The 25,023-nt window shown below is 47.7% G+C and overlaps 1 protein-coding gene across 1 annotated transcript in view; it reads right to left on the reverse strand.

The window, feature by feature from the left end:
* col14a1a (collagen, type XIV, alpha 1a) overlaps positions 1 to 25,023 on the reverse strand; it is a 227,908-nt gene that overhangs the window by 202,287 nt on the left and 598 nt on the right. Inside the window, exons 2-3 of the mRNA XM_038810331.1 lie at positions 18,358 to 18,486; positions 7,759 to 7,875 (exon numbers count right to left, since the gene is read on the reverse strand). Coding sequence (XP_038666259.1) covers positions 7,759 to 7,875; positions 18,358 to 18,448 — 208 coding nt within the window. The 5' untranslated portion in view covers positions 18,449 to 18,486. The remainder of the gene's footprint in view (positions 1 to 7,758; positions 7,876 to 18,357; positions 18,487 to 25,023) is intronic.

Raw genomic sequence — 25,023 nt, forward strand, 5'->3', positions numbered from 1 at the left:
CACTGAACTATGTTACCTGAAGCCAAACACTCAATGGTGCGATAGTCAGTAGCAGCCAAAGTTCCCTCGCAGTGATTCAACCTTCACTTGTACCACATGCATATGAAGTGCGGCGTCAATGATTATTCTGTGGGTGACCCACGGAAGAAAGTGCCGAGCCTTTCGGTATAACCTTGGTGATGCAGAAGGCATGGCAATGTTCATTTATCATCGGGGTCTGGTGCAAATACACCAAAATACCTTTGCCTGTCTGCAGTATGGGAAATTTGGAAAATTAATTGTTCTCCTTAGAGCGGAGACGGCTCAGAGAAGAGGGGACAGAGGGGCTCAAAATGATGACGGGTTTTGACCGGTGGGTGATTATGGAGAAACCGTTTGGAGGCACCGAAGGGTTGGTTATCAGAGCACACAGATTTAGGGTGATTGTCAAAAGCACCAGAGGTGGGGCGAGGAAACCTGGGCCGGGATTCTCCCCTACCCGGTGGGGCGGGGGGCCCCGGCGTGTTGGAGTGGCGTGAACCACTCCGGCATCAGGCCGCCCCAAAGCACCGCATCTTTAGGAGCCTAGCCCTCACCTTGAGGGGCTAGGCCCGCGCCGGAGTGGTTTCTGTCCCGCCGGCTGGTGTGAAAGGCCTTTGGCGCCACGCCAGCCGGGGCCGAAGGAACTTCGCCGGCCGACGGAAGTCCATGCATGCACGGGAGCGTCAGCGGCTGCTGACATCATCCCCGCACACATGCGCAGGGGAGGGGTGACTTCTGTGTTGGCCATAGCCTCTGCGATGGCCAATGCGGAAGGAAAAGAGGGCCTCCACAGCACAGGCCTGCCCGCGGATCGGTGGGTCTGGATCGCAGGCCTGGCCACCGTGGGGGCACCCCCTGGGGCCAGATCCCCCCCCCCCCCCCCCCCCCCCCCCCCCCAGGACCCCGGGGCCCGCCCACGCCTCCAGTCCCGCCGGTAAGGGAGGAGGTTTGATTCACGCCGGCGGGACTGGCATTACAGCAGCGGGACTTCGACCCATCGCGGGCCGGAGAATCGCCGGGGGGGGCCCGCCGACTGGCGCGGGGCGATTCCCACCCCTGCCGAATCTCCGGTGCAGGAGAATCCAGCGGCCGGCGGGGACGGGATTCACGCCGTCCCCCGCCGATTCTCCGACCCGGCGGGGGGTCAGAGAATCCAGCCCCCTTCGAAAACACATCGAGGTTTTGCGGTTTGCGCGAGAGGGTGGCGGAAACGGATTTAATAGGAAACTTATAGAAACATTTAAAATTATGAAGGGAATAGATAGGATAGATGCGGGCAGGTTGTTTCCACTGGCGGGTGACAGAACTAGGGGGCATAGCCTCAAAATAAGGGGAAGTAGATTTAGGACTGAGTTTAGGAGGAACTTCTTCACCCAAAGGGTTGTGAATCTATGGAATTCCTTGCCCAGTGAAGCAGTTGAGGCTCCTTCATTACATGTTTTTAAGGTAAAGATAGATAGTTTTTTGAAGAATAAAGGGATTAAGGGTTATGGTGTTCGGGCCGGAAAGTGGAGCTGAGTCCACAAAAGATCAGCCATGATCTCATTGAATGGCGGAGCAGGCTCGAGGGGCCAGATGGCCTACCCCTGCTCCTAGTTCTTATGTTCTTATGTTCTTATGTTCAACATAAAATTGAACAAAGAACAATAGAGCACAGGAACAGGCCCTTCGGCCCTCCAAGCCTGTACCGGTCATGATACCAACCTTGGCCAAAACCCTCAGCACTTCCTTGTGCCGTATCCCTCTATACCCATCCTATCCATGTGTTTGTCAACATGCCTATTGAATGCCGTTAATGTAGCTGCTTCCACAACCTCCCCTGGCAACGCGTTCCAGGCACTCACCACCCTCTGTGTAAAAACCTGCCTCGCACATCTCCTTTAAACTTTGCCCTACGGACCTTAAACCTATGCCCCCTGGTGACTGACCCCTCCACCCTGGGAAAGAGAGCCTGCCCTTCCACTCTATCCATGCCCATCATAATCTTATAGACCTCTATCAGGTCACCCCCTCACCCTCCGTCTTTCTCATGAAAACAGTCCAAGTCTATTCAGCCTCTCCGCATAGCTAACACCCTCCAGACCAGGCAACAGCCCGATAAACCTCCTCTGCCCCCTCTCCAATGCCTCCACATCCTTCTGGTAGTGTGGCGACCAGAATTGTGCGCAATATTCCAAGTGCGGCCTTACCAAAGCTCTATACAACTGTAGCATGACTTGCCAGTTTTTATACTCAATGCCCCGCCCAATGAAGGCAAGCATTCCGTCTGCTTTCTTGACTGCCTTAGTCCACTTGTGTTGCCACCTTCAAAGATCTGTGGACCTGTGCGCCCAGATCTCTCTGACTTTCTATATTCGTAAGAGTTTTACCATTTACGATATATTTCCCTTCTTTGTTACACCTACCAAAATACATTACCTCACATTTGTCTGGATTAAACTCCATTTGCCATTTCTCTGCCCAAGTCTCCAACCTATCTATGTCCTGCTGTATCCTCTGACAATCCTCAACACTATCTGCCACTCCACCAACCTTGGTGTCATCCGCGAACTTACTAATCAGACCGGCTACATTTTCCTCCAAATCGTTTATGTACACCACAAACAACAGAGGCCCCGGCACAGATCCCTGTTGGAGAAATACCTAAGGTAAAAAAAAATGCAGGGTGCAGAGAAAGAGACCATGTGTGTGATCAGTTGGATAGTTCTACCAAAGTATGGGTATAGGCCAGAGGGGCCGAATTGCCAGTGTGCTGTATTATGTGTAGTAGAACATAGAACAACATAGAACATACAGTGCCGAAGGAGGCCATTCAGCCCATCGAATCTGCACTGACACACTTAAGCCATCACTTCTGCCGTCTCCCTGTAACTCAATAACCCCTCCTAACCTTTTTGGTCACTAAGGGTAATTTATCATGGCCAATCCACCTAACCTGCACGTCTTTGGACTCTGGAAGGAAACCAGAGAACCCGGAGGAAACCCACACAGACACGGGGAGAATGGGTAAACTCCACACAGGCAGTGGCCCAGCGGGGAATCGAACCTGGGACCCTGGCGCTGTGAAGCCACAGTGCTAACCACTATGCTACCATGCTGCCAGAGCAAAGAAATCTTGGAGTACAAATGCAAAACTCACTAACAGCAAGGCCTACAGAAAAGTATAAGGGAAGCATTAGGGTTTATTTCTAGAAGGGTAAAATTGGCAGCTGTCAAGCTGTTAAACCTGTATCAAACTTTTGGTGGGTTATTTTTAAGGACAACATGTGCAGGGGCTGGTTTAGCACACTGGGCTAAATCACTGGCTTTTAAAGCAGTCCGCTGGGGAACCACCTACCACATGAGGGTTGACTTCAGCGGGTTCAGAACATCCCATCAGGAGAAGCCAGAAAATCACAACCTTCGGGGAAGTGTGAAGGGCTCAGATCTCCCGTCTCATCAGCAAGGCACATGTGACAATCACCTGAGATGTCCAACTGCTAGAGACAGGCCATTAAGATTAATCACTGAGACAATGGGACAGGTCAACATCCAGACATGAGCTAATCAAGTCACATTTGGAATACACAACCGGCCTGATTTACCGCAACCCTACACATGTGCCGAGGTGGCAGGAGGCGGTCGCTATCGGCCGGTGGCCGTACCTTCTTGTCCCACCGTTGCCAGTGTTTCCCATTGATTACACCCCCAGCTGCAGCGATACACTCGGTGGGGGTGTGACCCCGGCAGGACGGGAAGATCTCGCCAACACGAACAGACGGAAGGTTACGCCCAGTGTCTTGTTTTGAATCCCCCCAGCAGTGGGCGCAGGAGGGTCACGTGACAAGACAACGCTTTGTACACCTGAAGCATTTGTTTTCTCAGTAGTACGGAGGACAAGCGCCTGACGGGAGGAAAGCTCAGTGGGGTTTCCCTCAGCCTACCCGCCAAATGTCGAGCCCAGTTTGCTGACCGTGATTACCCAGGAGACCCTGCTGCAGCCAGAGGCTTCTGAGGGGAATCGAAACAAAACACTAACATCTCCGGAAAAACAACCAACTCCGTCGTCTGCATAAAAGCAAAATACTGCGGATTCTGGGAATCTGAAATAAAACCGAATAAGCTGGAAAAGGCCAGCAGGTCTGTGGAGCGGGAATTAGAAATAGAGAAAATAGGAGCAGGAGGAGGTCATTTGGCACTTTATTTTGCTTTATCTTCTTGAAAACATACAATGTTTTGGTCTCAAGTGTTTTCTGCGGTTGTGAATCCCACAGGCCGACCACTCTCTGGGTGAAGACATTTCTCCTCATCTCTGTCCTAAATGGTCTACCCCGTATCCTCAGACTGTGACCCCCTGGTTCTGGACACACCCACCATCGGGAACATCCTTCCTGCATCTACCCTGTCCAGTCTTGTTTGAATTTTATCAGTTTCTATGAGACCCCCCCCCCCCTCATTCTTCTGAACTCCAGCAAATACAATCCTAACCAATTCAATCTCTCCTCATACATCAGTCCCGCCATCCCAGGAACAGTCTGGTAAACCTTCGCTGTTCCTTCCTTCCTCAGATAAAGAGATCAAAACTGCACACAATATTCCAGGTGTGGCCTCACCAAGGCCCTGTATAATTGCAGCAAGACATCCCAGCTCCTGTACTCGAATCCTCTCGCTATGAAGGCCAACAGACCATTAGCCCTCTTTACGGCCTGCTGCACCTGCATGCTTACCTTCAGCGACTGGTGTACAAGGACACACTGGTCTCGTTGCATATTCCCCTCTCCTAATTTAAGGCCATTCAGATAATAGTTTGCCTTCTTGTTTTTGCTACCAAAGTGGATAACCTCGCATTTCTCCAAATTATACTGCATCTGCCATTCATTTGCCCACTCACTCAACCTGTCCAAATCACACTGAAGGATCTCTGCATCCTCCTCACAGCTCACCCTCCCACCCAACTTGGTGTCAGCAGCAAATTTGGAGATATGACATTTTGTTCTCTCATCCAAATCATTAATATGTATTGTGAATAGCTGGGGTCCCAGCACTGATCCCTGCGGTACCCCACTAGTCACTGCCTGCCAATTTGAAAAGGACCCATTAATTCCTACACTTTGTTTCCTGTCTGCCAGCCAGTTTTCTATCCATCTCAACACACTTCTCCTGATACCATGCGCTTTAATTTTAAACAATTTTCTCTTATGCGTTAATTTGTCAAAAGCCTTCTGAACATCCACATCCACTGGCTCCCTCTCGTCAACTCTACTGGTTACATCCTCGAAGAATTAGAGTAGATTTGTCAAACATGATTTCCCCGTCAGAAATCCATACTGACCCTGCCACTGTTTTCTAAGTGCTCTGCTATAAAATCTTCGACAATGAATTCTAGAATTTTCCCACTACTGACATCAGGCTTACTGGTCTCTGTTTTCTCTCCGCCTTCCGTTTGAAATAGTGGAGTTACATTAGAACCCTCCAATCTGCAGGATCTGTTCCAGAGTCGATAGAATCCTGGAAGATGATCACCAATGCAGCCAATATTTGTAGAGCCACTTAAGTACTCCAGGATGTAGATGATCAGGCCCTGAGGATTTATCAGCCTTCGATCCTCTCAAATTCCCCAATACCATTTTACCATTTTTCTATTAATATTGATCTCCTTCAGTTCCTCCGGCTCACTAAACCAGGTGTTTCCTAACATTTCTGCTATGTTATTTGTACCCTCCCTTGTGAAGACTGAACGAGAGTGTGTATTTAGTTGCTCAGCCATTTCCTTGTCCCCTATTATACATTCCCCTGTTTCTCACTGTAAGTGACCTACATTTGGCTTCACCAATGTTGTTCTCTTCATGCACCTGTAGAAACTTTTACAGTCAGTTTTTCTGTGTCTTGCAAGCTTACTCACGTATTCTATTTTCCCTTTCTTACTCAATCCCTTGGTCCTTCTTTGCTCAATTCTAAACTGCTACCAATCCTCAGACCTGTTTTCTGTTTTGGCCAATTTATATGCTTCTTCCTTGGAGCGAATACTATCTCTAATTTCCCTTGTAAGCCATGGATTGGCCACCTTTCCGGTTTTACTTTTGTGCCAGACAGGAATCAACAATTGTTGCAGTTCCCCCCACTGTCATTGTCTAGCCACTGTCATCCCATTAAGTAACGTTCCCTAAATCAGTCAAAGTCTACTCACACCTCATATCGTCATAGTTTTCTTTATTAATATTCAGGACCCTAGTCTCAGAATCAATTCTTCACTCTCTATCTTGATGAAAAATTCTATCATATTATGGTCGCTCAAGGGGTCTGTAACTAGATTGCCAATGATTCCGTTCTCATTACACAATACCCAATCTAGGATGGCCTGCTCTCCAGTTGGCTCCTCAATGTATTGTCCAAAAAACCATCCCGTATACACTCCAGAAATTCTTCCTCTATGGTATTGTTACTAATTTGATTTGCCCAATCTATATGTTGATTAAAATCTCCCATAATTACAGATGTTCCTTTATCGCATGCAACTCTAATTTCCTGCAGTTTTGGGGTCTATATACGAGGCCCGTTGAAATTGTTTGCCCCCTTGGTGTTTTAACATTTAACATCCAGTCCGTGTGACTCTTGTTCTGAACAAGGTCACTTTCTCTCTCCACAGATTCTGCCAGATCGGCTGAGTCAATCCGGCACTGAGATCACTGAAACCAGCCTGAAGCCAGTCAGCTATACTCTTACTGTTTTTTTAAAGATTCACGCTTTGTAAATTTACTACTCAGCTGGTGGCACACTTTGCCAGAGTGAGGCAACTCTGGATTGCCTCTCAGTTCATTCTGAACCCGAATCCCGGGCAGGCCCCACACGTGGAATAGCTGCTCTGGGGCATCTCCCCATCAAATGCTTCCTTTGCAAAAAGACTTGAGGAACAATTTTAGCCTGAGTCTCCAGGTGGGAATCCCGAGGAAATGGTTGGATTTCTGATTTGACACCCTGTCTAATGCTGAGATCAATCCAGGGTACACTTGGGTAGGATGTAAAAGAGCACATAATAATAATAATCTTTATTAGTGTCACTAGTAGGCTTACATTAACGCTACAACGAAGTTACTGTGAACATCCCCGAGTCGCCACATTCTGGCGCCTTTTTGGGTACACAGAGGGAGAATTCAATTGTCCAATTCACCTAACAAGTACGTCTTTCGGGATTTGTGGGAGGAAACCGGAGCACCCAGAGGAAACCCACGGGGAGAACGTGCAGACTCCACACAGACAGTGACCCAAGCCGGTAATCGAACCCAGGATCCTGGTGCTGTGAAGCAACAGTGCTAACCACTGTGCTACCGTGCCGTGCACATCCATCCCCACCAGTTCCCTGATGGGTAGCTTGGGCTAAAATTGCTCCCATGATAATTATTTTTTAAAAGATCTTGGATATCTTTTTTCTGAAAATTAAGTGCTCCCGTACCAGCCTCCCCGGACAGGCGCCGGAATGTGGCGACTAGGGGCTTTTCACAGTAACTTTATTGAAGCCTCCTCGTGACAAGAAGCGATTTTCATTTCATTTTCATTTCAGACTTCCCTTTAACAAATATTACCTGTCTAAAAAAAAACAAACACCATGCCATACAGAAACATGACAGGACAGGTTTTAATGATACCAGGGGTTATTTTTTTACGAGTTTACAAAATCGAACTCAACCAAATCGGAGCGGAGATAATGCATTTTGAGCTAAAGAAGCAGCATGTCATAAAACACAGGATAGAAATTCTTACCTACAACTGGCGTCACGGTTAATCTGTATTCCTGAAATCTCCCCCTGGGGGCTTTCCACGTAATCTTAACACTGTCCTGAGACACTATATTAAACTTTAATCTTGTTGGAGAGGCAACTACAAGACGTGCAAGAAAAGAAAAAGAGAAAATTAATTAAACATTTGAAATGGATGCCGCCATTATATCAGAACCTGAGGGGAAATAATTCATTCACAAATCGACAAAGCAAGCTGTCAGTCATTCATTAAAATGAACAGTTATGGCACAGTAAACTACAACTACTGCATTATTTACCAGGGTTCCAAACTACACCCGCTGTCTGGCTGATTGGAAATCCAAAGCGAAAATTGAAATCATAGAATTTACAGTGCAGAAGTAGGCCATTCGGCCCATCGAGTTTGCACCAGCTCTTGGAAATAGCATCCCACTTAAGCCCACACCCGTAACACAACCTAAACTTTTTGATCACCAGGGGCAATTTAGCATGGCCTAACCTGCACATCTTTGGACTGTGGGAGGAAACCGGAGCACCCGGAGGAAACCCACGCAGACACGGGGAGAACGTGCAGACTCCGCACAGACAGTGACCCAGCGGGGAATCGAACCCGGGACCCTGGAGCTGCGAAGCAACAGTGCTAACCACTGTGCTCCCGTGCTGCCCCATGCTCAAATCCACACAATTAAACTCACCGTGAGTTCAAAATGCCGATTTCCATCAGTTCATTGAATGGAATAGTTTGCTAGCTGAGATGGGCTTTTTGGTTGGTATGGACAGTTTGGGCCGAAGGGCTTGTCTCCATGTTGTAGATTCTATGATTATTCAATCTGATTCATTAATTAAATAATTAATTTCATTCTGTTTAATCACTAACAATATAGTGGAGAACCCTGGTTCCAAACACACTACAAACAACCGTATTAGTTTGGACAATGAGAAACTACTTTGCAAGCAAGTTATGCCTATGGGTAGTTTCTACATTGATCTGTACAGTGAAAGCCGTGGACAATGTCAGGTGAACTGGTACAGTGTTGGAATGCAGAAGGACACTATGGGCGGAATTTTTCCAAAATTGCCCAGAGTGCGGGAACAGGCAAGAAAGCTGTGTGAAACTCGTTGTCTTCACCGACACCTTTATGTTGTCTGTTTAAATAGTACTCGGGGGGGGGGGGTGTGGTGAATGTGTAACCACTATAATTCACACTGTACATTACTGTGTCCCTGTGGGCTCCATCTGTGAGCCGTTGCACGGCTCTGCCCACAGGGGGAGATGAGGCGCATGTACAGGGCTCCGCCCTCGGCTCCACCCCCTTCTGGAAGTATAAGTGCTGCGGTCCTGCGAGTCCGCCTTCAGTTCAGCATAGTCACAGGCAGGCTCAGTTGTAAGCTGATTAAAGCCACAGTTTACTTCGTGGAGGGGACTGAGGGCGGGATTCTCCCCTACCCGGCGGGGCGGGGGGTGGCGGAGTGGCGCCAACCACTCTCGCCGGCGCAAATCCCGTTTTTGGCCGCCCACGAGGTTTTGCGGCCATTACGAGATTTCCGCCTGCGGTCAATTAGGCTGCTAAATCGCCGCCTATGTATTTCCTCGGCCACCAAACATACAACCCACAGGAATTGTCAAAAAGTATTTCCTTTTCTTCGAATACAGATGAGGGAATTCTAACACAAGCTTTCAACTCGTGCTTTTTTTTTTCTATGACTTGCCTATTTGATGGGGACGCAGAAATGAGTTAGTGAGCCCTCACCAGAAACCCAGGCAGTAAGTTATAATAATAATATAATAATAATAATAATAATAGCTTATTGTCCCAAGTAGGCTTCAATGAAGTTACTGTTAAAAGCCCCTAGTCACCACATTCCGGCGCCTGTTCAGGGAGGCTGGTATGGGAAGTTCATTGATCCACCAGGGTCAAAACTAGGGGGAGACTTTGGGAACCCAGTGAAGTCAATGGTTGTGCAAGTCTGAAGGCCCACGTTAGAACAGGGAGGTTTATGTGGCAGGGAACACAGCTCCAACTGCCTGGCACTCTGGGTGCGGCCTGCTTGATCTTGTAAATAAGACACAAATACGAGCAAGCCAGCAAACAGTGCAGGTCAACCGGTATCACTACCACAATACAAACATTCATGGTTTTGGGCCAAAATACAACCATGCTTAATTAGTTTTGTTACCATTGGCAGCTCCAAATCAGAAACCAACTTAGTTTTGGTGGGGTTGTTAGCAGCTGATCAATAAGTACATTCCGAATGAAAATTTTCATTCACAAACTGGTTAATTGTGTAAACTCTAAGCTTTAGCCAATGGATCATTTTGTACAGTTTGCTCGGTAGTTCTCAGGGCTGGAGAGTGGCGCGCTCTGGGCTGTCTGTAAAGGTTTTGTGGTATGCAAATGTTCAGCCCACACAAGCCTACGGCTGTCACTGTGCCGCACGGATATGCCAGGGCTGCTCTCTAATGGAAAAATCATGACAAAATGATTTAAGTTACATCCTTGGAAATGCTAACAGGTACCCACGAGAACAACATGGAAATGTCGGGGGGGGGGGAGGGGGGGGGGGGCAATCACACACTCCTTCCGATGGCTCAAGGATGAAAGTGCAATGTGTGTTAACTAATTCATCACTGACACTGTTGGCGATTGGAGTCATGGATGATACTGCTCCTTAATGGAGACAATGGCCCAGAAACACCTTCATTTTAAAAATTCTTGTTTCCAAATCCCTCCATGGTCTCACCCCTCCCTATCTCTGTGATATCCTCCAGCCTTACAACTCTCAAAGATATCTGCCCTCCTCGAATTCTGGCCTCTTGCACAGCCCCAGTTTTTAAAATCGCTCCACCATTGGTGGTTGTGTCTTCAGCTGCCTGGTTACTAAGCTATGACATTCCCTCCCCAAACCTCACCACCTCTCCACTTCTCTCCCCTTTCAGGCAACTTTGGCTATTTGCTCTAATGTCATGTGAGAGTGCCTTTAAGAATTGGATGTTTAAGAAATGTACCTTTAAGAAATGAAGCTGATCATATTACTGAAGTGATGTCACGGGGGGGGGGGGGGGGGGAGCTGAGGTCACTTCTGCTTTTTGGGAGTTTTAGTTTCAGTTTGAGGAAAGCTTGGGTGTGGCTGTGATCTGTATTGCTGGTGATCTCTGCCATGAAGGACTATCTCTTAATCCTTTGGTGAAATCGGAGTTGTAAAAAGGTCTCAGTATTGAATATAAATCTAATGTGTTTCTGTTTGAAGGATTTGTTAAGTCTTTTGGATGTGTAAAGGAACAGTTTGCAGGATTGGATAGTGTATTATTTTCGGGGTTATCTTTGAAGTAAGGGGTGTTAAGAAATCCAATGTTTATTTAAAAGGTTAATTTGAGTTAATGGAATAAACATAGATTTCATAGAATTTACTGTGCAGAAGGAGGCCATTCGGCCCATTGAGTCTGCACTGGCTCTTGGAAAGAGCACCCTACCCAAGGTCAACACCTCCACCCCATCCCCATAACCCAGCAACCCCACCCAACACTAAGTGCAATTTTGAACACTAAGGGCAATTTATCATGGCCAATCCACCTAACCTGCACATCTTTGGACTGTGGGAGGAAACCGGAGCACCCGGAGGAAACCCACGCAAACACGGGGAGGATGTGCAGACTCCGCACAGGCAGTGACCCAAGCCAGAATCAAACCTGGGACCCTGGAGCTGTGAAGCGATTGTGCTATCCACAATGCTACCGTGCTGCCCCCTTTGTTTTAAAAACCACGTGTCCATAATTGTAATACTACACCTGGGGACCAAGCCGTGTGCTTCAAAAGCAACAATCCATTAAAGGTGGGGGTGGGTTGAACTCCATGATATATTTTGGGGTTCTGTAAACACCTCTCCGATAACACTAATCCTGTTTTACCTGGCTCGCTACCTAACTTTACTTTATTCTACTCCGGTGAGGTGCCCTGGGAGGTTTTATTCTGTTAACAGCCCAAATAAACATCGGTTGTTGCTGTTCACTGTCTGAGGATTAATCAGATGGAGTGAATGGGATTACACACCTTTTGCAGAGCGCGTCCAGTTTTTATCCCATTACTGTCCTGGTGCTGAGGATGAAAATGACTCTCGCTGTGTTCTAATAAACCACTCCTTTGTTGATACAACTTGATAGTGTATTAGTGACTGGAATGTTACATCTGACACCAGAGAGTCACCACGGCTCCATATCCCATCTCGTCTGCCAGGAAATTGTAGGGCAGCGATTTTCTCAAGATTTCCTTTCTGCAATCAAACACTGCTCCCAACTGTGAGCACCCTATCGGTGAGTCACTCTTTGTAGTGTGCTTGGCATAGACTGACAAAACTTTGGGCACAATTGTTTAGGTTTAAGTTACAACACCTTTTCCCATAACTACAGGGGATATGTCGAAGATCGAGCGTCCAGGCCTCAAGAGTTTGGTTAAGTGGGTAAAATTTGCACCTAGTTTATTAAGCAAATAGAACATAGAACAGTACAACACAGAACAGGCCCTTCGGCCCTCGATGTTGTGCCGAGCAATGATCACCCTACTCAAACCCACGTATCCACCCTATACCCGTAACCCAACAACCCCCCCCTTAACCTTACTTTTATTAGGACACTACGGGCAATTTATCATGGCCAATCCACCTAACCCGCACATCTTTGGACTGTGGGAGCAAACCGGAGCACCCGGAGGAAACCCACGCACACACGGGGAGGACGTGCAGACTCCGCACAGACAGTGACCCAGCCGGGAATCGAACCTGGGACCCTGGAGCTGTGAAGCATTTATGAGCTCCAAATTATTTTCTTCAATAGTAAAAGTATCATTGCATCAATCGCTAACCTCCTGCCCTCTCGTGGTTTCGAAAGTAGGTATAAGGAATTGTCCATATTGAAGTGATTCCATTTTGGCACAAAGTTGCTTGTTGCCTGCCAAGCCCCAGGTAGACAATCAGTACCAACACTCAGCCAAAACAAGACAAAAATGATAGTTACGTGTTCACCAACCTGAAGATGACACCTTTTTTTTTTTCCTGTTGTACTTTAAGATCTTGCAGCGAAAACTCTTGTTTCCCCCAAATAAAAATTACTGGTTAACCCAAATCTGGGTGGAACCGCGGTGTCAAAATGGCCAATCAAATTGCCTCATTGAAAAAGAAATGTGCGGCTGTAAAATACGGGGTTTGCGAGAATGCCCAGCTGAAAAGCCAGCAGCTTTGTTAACACACTGAACCAGAAAAATGCCTCAAGACCATCAAAGGTTTGACAGATAAATGGCTTTTTTTAAAGAAAAATAATTATGTAGGAATGCAGCCCAACAGCACCATCAAAGGGAGGCATCTTTATTAACCTTACAGAAAAGTGGGTTTCCTACAATTAACTCTGCAAGGTTCATACATCTGCTCATTGAAAGTTAAACCGCTTGCAAACACTTTTGAAAACAATAATCTACATCTGCAAGATCTAATTGTGCACAGGGAGCAAAACTTATTTTATGTAAAGTTGCAAGTATTTAGAGGCTGGAAATTCTCATCTGTTGCAAACAGATGCAAGAAGCAAACCTCTGTCCTTGGGTGATACAGAATGAATTAATTGCACAGTGCGACATAAAGTTTTCACAACAAATGTGATTTATTTTTCTATTTGAGGATGTGCAAAATATTATTTCATGGTGGGAACTGAAGTTACAATGAACTCATATCACAATGTGCGGCACGGTGGCACAGTGGTTACCTCTGCTGTCTCGCAGCTCTAGGGTTCCGGGTTCAATTCCGGCCTCGGGTCACTGCCTGTGTGGAGTTTGCACGTTCTCCCCGTGTCTACGTGGGTTTCCTCCGGGTGCTCCGGAGTTTCCTCCCACAGTCCAAAGATGTGCAGGTTAGGTGGATTGGCCATGCTAAATTGCCCCTTAGTGTCCAAAAGGTTGGAATATTGGGTTATGTGGTGGAGGTGTGAGCTTAAGGGCACGTGCAGACTCGATGGGCCCAATGTGTAGCCACCTGACATGGCCACCTGCAAAGGACCATGGGAATTATGGCCAACCCAGGACTCAGACAGAGACAGAGCTTGTGGGCAGCATGGTAGCACAAGTGGATAGCACTGTAGCTTCACAGCGCTAGGGACCCAGGTTCGATTCCCCGCTGGGTCACTGTCTGTGCGGAGTTTGCACGTTCTCCCTGTGCCTGCGTGGGTTCCCTCCGGGTGCTCCGGTTTCCTCCCACAATCCAAAGACGTGCAGGTTAGGTGGATTGGCCATGATAAATTGCCCTTAGTGACCAGTAAAGGTTAGGAGGGGTTATTGGGTTGCGGGGATAGGGTGGAAGTGAAGGCTTAAATGGGTCGGTGCAGACTCGATGGGCCGAATGGCCTCCTTCTGCACTGTATGTTCAATGTTCTATGTTCTATATAGCTAGACCTGATCGAAACCCCACTGCTCGTTTGCATTCTAATGGCCCATTTCCCCAGAACAATAGGACACCACTCAAGAAACTGATACAGCCACAGACTGATCGGCGCCACTCCCTTTACTCAGAGAGCCCAACTGTCAAGGTCAATGACCGCTGTGGACCCGCCCAGCCACCAATGCACCCGCCCCTTTATTGGCCAAAATATGCACCTGCCCCTTTATTGGCCAAAATCAAAGGCAGCGATCCAAGCCCTGTCGAATTATTGGCCCCAAGATTAAGGACCGCCCCAAAGAGCGTGAAATCCCAGAGGGATAAAAGGGGACACAGCCGTGTGTTCAGCCTCCTTTGAATCCGGCCTGTGCCAGCCCAACTGCAGCATAACGACCAGACAGCCAAGTTCAAGACCAACAATCGCGACCTGATGGATGAGCCCAGCAGAGACAGAGCCACTTCGTCAAACCAGCCACGTGAGATCAAGATAAAGGCCTTATCCACTTGCACAGTGCCAGTCGCCTGAAGTTAAGTGTAGGTTATTGTAGTTGATAGGTATAGTTTAACTTGTAGTATATTGTGCTTGCATGTCGAAGTAACCCTTGTGTGTAAATAAACCATCTTTGAACTTGAACTGACTAACTGGTTGTGTGGTCATTTGACCGATATACAGGAAAGCCTTGTGGTTCAGTCAGAGAAATAGAAACACCCACAGTATTGGCGACGCTGTTGGGACACAACATCGTATCATAAATAGAGCCTCAGTATCATATTGGCGACTGTAAAGTGCAACATTATTGGTGACGTTGGTGGGATAGTATTCCGATTGGCAACAAATGGCCTCCTTCTACACTCTAAATTCTATGAAACTATTGTTGTTGTAAAGTCAAAAAATAACTGGGTTAGGCTCATTCCTTTTCTGTTTTCTGTAGACATCTGGACTATCGTTCCCACAAACCACAGTGCCGCTGTTGTTAATTAGAATCACCACAGTGCCATACACTAAATCTCAGATGTTTGAAAGTTTACAATTTAATGCTCCCAACTGTTTTGACTACAGATTTGATAGAATACAGTGTGGCGGAGTTTTTAGCTGTCATCCCAGAAGGTTATCGTCACAGTTCCCAGGATCGTGCCAGTTTCGGTCAGTTACCAACTTTAGCTGCCACACGGAATGAAAGTCTCCATCTGCAGGAGAGGTGAAACAGCCAGAAGAACCTAATTCATTTGAATATCACCACACCTTCCCGTTGATTCACCGCATGGGGAGAGGGCTGGAGACTACACTTAAAGCGCGCAAGAAAATGTGTAAAATGGGCAAGAAAGTGACACCAGCAGGAATGGAATCGCTGGGAAGGAACATATGAAATCCTCTGGGAATATGATTCGTCCGGCTTTAAAGGCTTATCTTAACATAGCAAAACATGCAACACGTTCAGCCCCACTTCCATTTTCTAACACTTGGCAAAAAAATCCTTTCAAGATTCATTATTGATTGAAATTAATTCAAACAACTATCTGTCCTTGCGACAACCCCTAACCTTCTTTCACACATTGAAACAAATACTTCATGGGGTTATGGATGCACAAAATGTATTGATCCTCGTTCATTGTGTTTATCTATATTTTACCTTGGGCATTCAGGATTCATACAAGGTGTGTGTTCTACTCGACACAATCACACAACCCCCCCCCCCCCCCCCCCCCCCCCCCCCCGGTTGCTGCCGAAGTTGACCACCCTCTAATGCTCCGCCAGGAAATCAAGAAAAGGCTGCCACCGCCAGAAGAACCCTTGCACCGACCCCCTCAGGCCAAACTTGACCCTCTCTAGTTTAATGAACCCAGCCATGTCATTGATCCAGGATTCCGGGCTCGGAATTGCGTCCCCCCCCCCCCCCCCCCCCCCCGCACTGCAAAAGGATCCTGCGCCGGGCTACTAGGGACGCAAAGGCCAGAATACCGGCCTCTCTCGCCTCCTGCACTCCCGGCTCCGATGCTACCCCAAAAATAGCGAGCCCCCAGCCCGGTTCCACCCTGGAGCCGACCACCTTGGACAAGGCCCCCGCCACCCCCTTCCAGAAACCCCATTAAGCATTTTAAGAACTTTTTGAAGGGCCATTACATTTATTCTTAGATTACTGAGAAAGGAGCTGTCGGGATTTTTCAATTGTAACAAATTGTATTTGTCACCATGCAATCAATAATAATATTAGTGTTAAAATCCCCCAATGCAAAAATAAGCCGAAACAATTATATGACCCAAAAACGTACTTTTATTTAAAGGTGACTTTTGCATCAATTCCTTTCTTTTAAAATCTAGTAGAAAAAAATGTCTTTGCAAATCACTCGGCCTTTAAAGCTATTACTCAACTTTAAGGTCACATAATATGAGCACACTTTGTATTGGTCTCAGATTCAGGAAATACATTCAGGGAAAAACATTCTTGAAGAGAAAATGTCAAAGAATTCTCTTGCAAAGGCCAAACAAGAAAATGAAAAAGTGAAGCGTCTGCAGACTGTGCCTAGGAGTCTTCCTAAAGTGCAGGACATGCGTTGTGTGAAAGTGGTTGGAGTGCAACGGAGTTTTCAAAGTATGGGACACTGCTAAAACTTTCCATGGTTCTCCTGAATCCAATTTGGCCAAAAGATAGTCATAAACATAATCGACTCAATGTTACACCCTAATATTTGCTTGTTATGGCACAGCGCTTCAAGACAATTTACTGGACCGTGGGGAAAGAGCAGGGGAGTAGAGTTCATTCTTTCAGAAATCTGGCACAGGGACAATGGGCTATTTACAACACGTGTAGCCCATTCGCAACTCGAAAGCATGATTATTAACATAGGTTCTTTTAACAATTTGACCAAACAAATTGAACCGGGGCAGCACAATAGCACAGTGGTTGGCACTGCTGCTTCGCAGCTCCAGGGACCCGGGTTCGATTCCAGGCTTGGGCCACTGTCTGTGCAGAGTCTACACATTCTCCCAGTGTCTGCGTGGGTTTCCTCCGGGTGCTTCAATTTCCTCCCATAGTCCAAAGATGTGCAGGTTAGCTGGATTGGCCATGATAAATTGCTCTTAGTGTCCAAAAAGAATAGGTGAGTTTACGTCGATAGGGTAGAGATGTGGGCATAAGTAGGGTGCTCTTTACAAGGCCTGGCTTAGACTCGATGGGCCAAATGGCCTCCTTCTGCACTGTAAATTCTATGATTCTATGACTCATATAAATATTGAATATTACTTTGTAACTGTGCTATCATACCAGGGATATTAGGGCTTTATTTTCACTGGGCTTTTTTCAACATCTTTGTTAAGATGCCCCTTGCCAATGCATTCAAGAGGCTAAGTGGTATTCACACTACAACACTAGCAGCAACACGAAACAGATTCACTTTGCACATTAGAACGTAAGAAACAGGAGCAGGGGTAGGCCATACAGCCCACATGAATCTTCTCCACCATTCAATATGGTCGCCGCTGATCATTTCTCTCAATTCCACTGCACAGAAGCAGCAGAGTTATTGCACTAAGTTTAAAAGCAGGTCCCAACCCGACCTTTTCATTCCGGTGACGTCAGGATCTAGTTGCAGCCTTGCATTACAAGTTACAGACCCAGTGAAAAACCTGTGCCTACAACTCCAAGTCTAAGCGGAGCCAAGGTTTTATGAAGTGCTGACAGATGCTCAGGTCTGGGGCAAGTACCAAAGCTGGGTGCTGAAAATACCCGTTAGGCTATCCTGATATGAAAAATAATGTGGCATGAGTTTGTACACAATTCCTGTGTGCATGAACATCAAAATAATATTGGCTGCTGTAGTTTACGTGCCAGTGAGAATAAAAACACAATGGAAGAGAGGTACAGCAGCTTTACAGGAATGTTTAAAAATTGTACAATTATCCCCATTTTCCATTCAGACAATGGGTTAAATCATGCTATACATATTGGAAATAATCACAAAAAATATCAATTGCAACCTGAGATTGTTAATGTATTAACGTATATTGCAAAAAGTATTTCACATCTTCTGTTTCACTGATACATTGAATAACTTTCGAAGCCACAATCACAGCAAGTCAGAATTAACATGTACAATGTATCACAAAAGAACTTAAAGTCATAGCAAGTGGTTTGCCCACATCTGCACATCAGAGGATTTCTTAAGACATTAATTTTATCTTGCTAGCAATTACCTTGACCCTGTGCCTTGCCGATGAAATGGACTGTCACTGCTACAAAGGTCAGGAGGACGCATGTCCCTAATCTGGGCCCAAGGACCGGCATATTTAAGTCTTGCCTGTGGCTGGGTTCACTGAGCAATCCTGTAAAATCAACACAAGCAGCAGTATTTCTTAAGCACTGATTACGACTAGCAAAGTCATAGCACCTTCTCTTCGAAACGTAAAGACAGCACATCATCACATTTGAGAACTTGAACCAAGAAGTAGAGAAATTAAATCATTAATAATATGCCATCGTCAGGAAGCACGAGCAACTCGAGATTTGTAGCTCAACCTTTATGCCATAAACTGAATCTTTTCTATTCCAAACTCAGGTCTGACCTGAGGGGTGAATTCATTGTGCCTTGAGCTCCTCCCCTGGTCATTATGGGAACTTCAGTTGCGAACAGGAGTGCGTTTATTGAACAGAAAGATTAATGATAAGGCAGCTACAACAACCTGCATTTATATAGCACCTTTAATACAGTAAAACATCACACATTAAATCAAATTTCAAAAAGAGATATTAGGATAGATATCAGGATATTAGGAGATATTAGGATAGATGCTCAAAAGCTTGGTCAAGGAGTAGATAATGAGCTGGAATTTAAAGGAGAGAGATGGGGAGGTTTAGGGAGGGAGTTCTAGAGTTCAGAGACCAGGTAGCTAAAGGCGCGACCACCAACCTGGAGCAATTAGTATTGGGGTATAGTGGCCAAAAGTGGAAAATGGCAGAGACTTCAGAGAATTGTAAAACTGAAAGGGGTTGCAGAGATCAGAATGGGCCAGACCATATAGAAGCAGGGTTAAGATATTATGAAATGAAAAAGGCCATTTGGCCTATCAAGCCCTTTCCCTCCATTGACTATATACTTGTTCTACTTTGGTTTACAAGTTCAGTTGGTATGTAGATATATTCCAAAGTGTTCATTTTCCCTTTTACGAATTTTGAGCATTTTGATTTTTCTAGACAATGATTCACGTTAGTACATTAACAATGGTGCACCCAGAGACCCAAACTCTAATACCTGTGTCTTTTACACGTGGAATTGTTTAATCCCTTTACTTGATCAACTGAGCTAATATTAGATATGGAGACAATGGCTTTGAATCATTAAAACTGAATTACTCTACAATAAGATCAATGTACAGTATGGTGAATATACAACAAAGTAGTTACAATGACATTGAATTTGTTCAATCTGTACAAACTTACTTCACTGGATAATAGGAAAATTACGAAGATGCCATAATACCACACTTCAGAGGATCGTCTTGTTTCATAGAACATAGAACAGTACAGCACAGAACAGGCCCTTTGGCCCTCAATGTTGTGCCGAGCCATGATCACCCTACTCAAACCCACCCTATACCTGTAACCCAACAACCCCCCCCCCCCTTAACCTTACTTTTATTAGGACACTAGGGGCAATTTAGCATGGCCAATCCACCTAACCCGCACATCTTTGGACTGTGGGAGGAAACCGGAGCACCCGGAGGAAACCCACGCACACAGGGGGAGGACGTGCAGACTCCACACAGACAGTGACCCAGCCGGGAATTTCACTTAAACAGGTGAACTTCTGAACCTTTGTCTTTCGAGTCAACTCTTCCTGGGAGCCGCAACTCTTGTTCAAAGTCTCGTGTCTTATTAGGCATCTAAAATTTAATCTTTTTCCTGACCATTCACAGTCAGAAAGAGATCAAATACTTTCCAGCAGTGAGGTCTGTATCAATCACAATGAAGCTACAATTTCTATTGTCTATAATGAAACAACATTAAAGTTAGTCCATTAGCTTCTTATCTACCTATTGACTCAGATGTGGCTTTTATTTCACTTATGGTAATTCGCAACATTCTGTCAAATTTTAAATTCTCATTGTTCTGTTCAGCTGCCTCCAATGCTCTCCCCTTTCCTATCTCTGCGGCCCACCCTCCAAAATCTCTGCTTTCCTCTAATCCGGCTCTCTTGATCATCCCAAATTTATGTTGCTTCAGCTACAGATTCCCTCCTTAAGCCTCTCCACCTCTGTCTTCTCCTCTTCGATTAAAGTTTTGCGTCACCTGCCCATTTCTGGTTCAGTGTCAAATTTTGTTTGATTCCACTCCACCTTGAAGCACCTTGGAATGCAATACGATGTTAAAGGCGCCATATAAATGCAAGTTTTTGTTTTTAAAACATAACGTTTAAACTAATATTACACCCCCCCAACACCCAAAAAGAATGTCACTTTCAGTTGAAAAGGAAAAGACAACTGGAAGGTGACATGAACTGTACCAAACCTACTCAAATCTTCCAGGTTGGTAAATTGCCAAAAAGGGGAAGTCTGCAAAATGTCTCCCTTGCCACCCACAAGAGAATGCGGCAAAACTCCAGAAGATTGAAACAACCTTACTTCCAACCCCACACTAAGCGAGACCTGTCGAGCTGTTCCATAGTTCCAGTACCTCTTCGTGCTTTATAACATTGATCCCATAGTATTCGCCCTTTATCCATCAAACCCTTCAACTGATACAAAACAGGCATGTTTTGCTATTGGAAGATTGATTCATTCTTACTCAAGATTTTGCCATTTCTATCTATTCTCTTTCTAAATAAACCTGTTTCCAGTCTTTCAAAATGGGGTTGACACGCGAGACAGGCACAGGACAAAGTTTAACTGGGAATTCTGTAGGTAGCTGAGTATTCATTGTGGGCATGGGAGACACAAGTTATTCCTATCTACAGATTTCCAATTCCTCCCTTATAGAGGATAGTGCAAACTCTCTAACTCAAATTTAAATCAATGGTGTTGAAAACCAGCAGGATTTGCACCGTCAACTAGTGAATTGAAACAAAACTACCTCAGCTCACCGGGTCACACATGGTCACACTCTAGTGCAACTGGGACACCCTCTCCAATGCAACTGGGGCCCCCCTCCTCCAGTGCAACTGGGGCTCCATCTCCAGTGCAACTGGGGCACCCTCTCCAATGCAACTGGGGTCCCCTACTCCAGTGCAACTGGGGCCCCCTCCTCCAGTGCAACTGGGCCCGCTCACCAATGCAACTGGGGCCCCCTCCTCCGGTGCAACTGGGGCTCCATCTCCAGTGCAACTGGGGCCCCCCTCCTCCAGTGCAACTGGGGCCCCCTCTCCAATGCAACTGGGCCCCCCTCCTCCAGTGCAACTGGGACACCACCTCCAGTGTAATTGGAGCTCCGCTCCACTGTAACTGGGGCCCACTCTCCAGTGCAACTGGGGCCATCTCTCCAGTGTAACTGGGGTTCCCTCTCCAGTGTAACTGGGGATCCCTCTCCAGTGTAACTGGGCCCCCTCTCCATTGCAACTGGGCCTTCTCTCCAGTGTAACTGGGCCCTCCACTCCAGTGCAACTGGGGCTGCATCTCCAGTCTAACTGGGCCCCTCTCCAGGTTAACTGGCGCTCACTCTCCAGTGTAACTGGGGCCATCTCTCCAGTGTAACTGGGGCCATCTCTCCAGTGTAACTGGGGCTCACTCTCCAGTGTAACTGGGGTTCCCTCTCCAGTGTAACTGGGGTTCCCTCTCCAGGTTAACTGGCGCTCACTCTCCAGTGTAACTGGGGCCATCTCTCCAGTGTAACTGGGGCTCACTCTCCAGTGTAACTGGGGTTCCCTCTCCAGTGTAACTGGGGCCATCTCTCCAGTGTAACTGGGGCTCACTCTCCAGTGTAACTGGGGTTCCCTCTCCAGTGTAACTGGGGCCATCTCTCCAGTGTAACTGGGCTCCCTCTCCAGTGTAACTGGGGTTCCCACTCCAGTGTAACTGGGGTTCGCTCTCCAGTGTAACTGGGGTTCGCTCTCCAGTGTAACTGGGGTTCCCTCTCCAGTGTAACTGGGGCTCCCTCTCCAGTGTAACTGGGGCCCTCTCTCCAGTGTAACTGGGGTTCCCTCTCCAGTGTAACTGGGGTTCCCTCTCCAGTGTAACTCGGGCTCCCTCTCCAGTGTAACTGGGGCCCTCTCTCCAGTGTAACTGGGGCCATCTCTCCAGTGTAACTGGGGTTCCCTCTCCAGTGTAACTGGGCTCCCTCTCCAGTGTAACTGGGGCTCCCTCTCCAGTGTAACTGGGGTTCCCACTCCAGTGTAACTGGAGTTCGCTCTCCAGTGTAACTGGGGCTCCCTCTCCAGTGTAACTGGGGCCATCTCTCCAGTGTAACTGGGGCTCCCTCTCCAGTGTAACTCGGGTTCCCTCACAAGTGTAACTGGGGTTCCCTCTCCAGTGTAACTGGGCTCCCTCTCCAGTGTAACTGGGGCTCCCTCTCCAGTGTAACTGGGGTTCCCACTCCAGTGTAACTGGAGTTCGCTCTCCAGTGTAACTGGGGCTCCCTCTCCAGTGTAACTGGGGCCATCTCTCCAGTGTAACTGGGGCTCCCTCTCCAGTGTAACTGGGGCCATCTCTCCACTGTAACTGGGGTTCCCTCTCCAGTGTAACTGGGGTTCCCTCTCCAGTGTAACTGGGGCTCCCTCTCCAGTGTAACTGGGGCCCTCTCTCCAGTGTAACTGGGGCCATCTCTCCAGTGTAACTGGGGTTCCCTCTCCAGTGTAACTGGGGCTCCCTCTCCAGTGTAACTGGGGCCCTCTCTCCAGTGTAACTGGGGCCCTCTCTCCAGTGTAACTGGGGCCATCTCTCCAGTGTAACTGGGGTTCCCGCTCCAGTGTCACTGGGGTTCCCTCTCCAGTGTAACTGGGGCCCTCTCTCCAGTGTAACTGGGGCCCTCTCTCCAGTGTAACTGGGGCCATCTCTCCAGTGTAACTGGGGTTCCCGCTCCAGTGTCACTGGGGTTCCCTCTCCAGTGTAACTGGGGTTCCCTCTCCAGTGTAACTGGGGCCATCTCTCCAGTGTAACTGGGGTTCCCTCTCCAGTGTAACTGGGGTTCCCTCTCCAGTGTAACTGGGGCCATCTCTCCAGTGTAACTGGGGTTCCCTCTCCTGTGTAACTGGGGTTCCCTCTCCAGTGTAACTGGGGCTCCCTCTCCAGTGTAACTGGGGCCATCTCTCCAGTGTAACTGGGGCTCACTCTCCAGTGTAACTGGGGTTCCCTCTCCAGTGTAACTGGGGCCATCTCTCCAGTGTAACTGGCGCTCACTCTCCAGTGTAACTGGGGCCATCTCTCCAGTGTAACTGGGGCCATTTCTCCAGTGTAACTGGGGCCATTTCTCCAGTGTAACTGGGCTTCCCTCTCCAGTGTAACTGGGGCCATCTCTCCAGTGTAACTGGGGCCATTTCTCCAGTGTAACTGGGGCTCCCTCTCCAGTGTAACTGGGGCTCACTCTCCAGTGTAACTGGGGTTCCCTCTCCAGTGTAACTGGGGCTCACTCTCCAGTGTAACTGGGGTTCCCTCTCCAGTGCAACTGGGGTTCCCTCTCCAGTGCAACTGGGGCTCCCTCTCCAGTGTCACTGGGGTTCCCTCTCCAGTGTAACTGAGGTTCCCTCTCCAGTGTAACTGAGGTTCCCTCTCCAGTGTAACTGGGGTTCCCTCTCCAGTGTAACTGGGGTTCATTCTCTAGTGTAACTGGGGTTCCCTCTCCAGTGTAACTGGGGTTCCCTCTCCAGTGCAACTGGGGCTCCCTCTCCATTGTAACTGGGGTTCCCACTCCAGTGTAACTGGGGTTCGCTCTCCAGTGTAACTGGGGCTCCCTCTCCAGTGTAACTGGGGCCATCTCTCCAGTGTAACTGGGGCTCCCTCTCCAGTGTAACTGGGGCCATCTCTCCACTGTAACTGGGGTTCCCTCTCCAGTGTAACTGGGGTTCCCTCTCCAGTGTAACTGGGGCTCCCTCTCCAGTGTAACTGGGGCCATCTCTCCAGTGTAACTGGGGTTCCCTCTCCAGTGTAACTGGGGCTCCCTCTCCAGTGTAACTGGGGCCCTCTCTCCAGTGTAACTGGGGTTCCCTCTCCAGTGTAACTGAGGTTCCCTCCCCAGTGTCACTGGGGTTCCCTCTCCAGTGTAACTGGGGTTCCCTCTCCAGTGTAACTGGGGTTCCCTCTCCAGTGTAACTGGGGTTCCCCCTCCACTGTAACTGGGGTTCCCTCTCCAGTGTAACTGGGGCTCCCTCTCCAGTCTAACTGGGGTTCCCCCTCCACTGTAACTGGGGTTCCCTCTCCAGTGTAACTGGGGCTCCCTCTCCAGCGTAACTGGGGCCCTCTCTCCAGTGTAACTGGGGCTCCCTCTCCAGTGTAACTGGGGCCCTCTCTCCAGTGTAACTGGGGTTCCCTCTCCTGTGTAACTAAACCCACGCTCTGTCCCTGGGATTGATCACAGTCCCTGGGATTGATCACAGTCCCTGGACTCGGCCAATCTTTTGTCTCCCACAGAAAGGCCAATCGAGGACACCCTCCTCCTGTGAACACACTCCGGGTGTGAGCAGACTGGGGTGAGCTCTGTCAGAAAAGCATGCGGATTTGTCTGTCTCTGTTTTGTGATCACAGTCCCTGGAGAATATTCACGGTAATACAAAGACGGAGACTGGGAGAATCGCGGGCAATCTGTTTCTTCTGCTCAGTCCAGTTTGGGAGGTGAACAAAAACGATTCCAGGTTGAATCTTTGGACTGCAGCAGTGGGTCCGGGGAAGGAGCAGGACTCTGCAGGTATCCAGGGAAACACATTAACACATGTCTCTAGA

This window comes from Scyliorhinus canicula, chromosome 10, assembly GCF_902713615.1.
Source record: "Scyliorhinus canicula chromosome 10, sScyCan1.1, whole genome shotgun sequence".
Classification (NCBI taxonomy): Eukaryota; Metazoa; Chordata; class Chondrichthyes; order Carcharhiniformes; family Scyliorhinidae; genus Scyliorhinus; species Scyliorhinus canicula.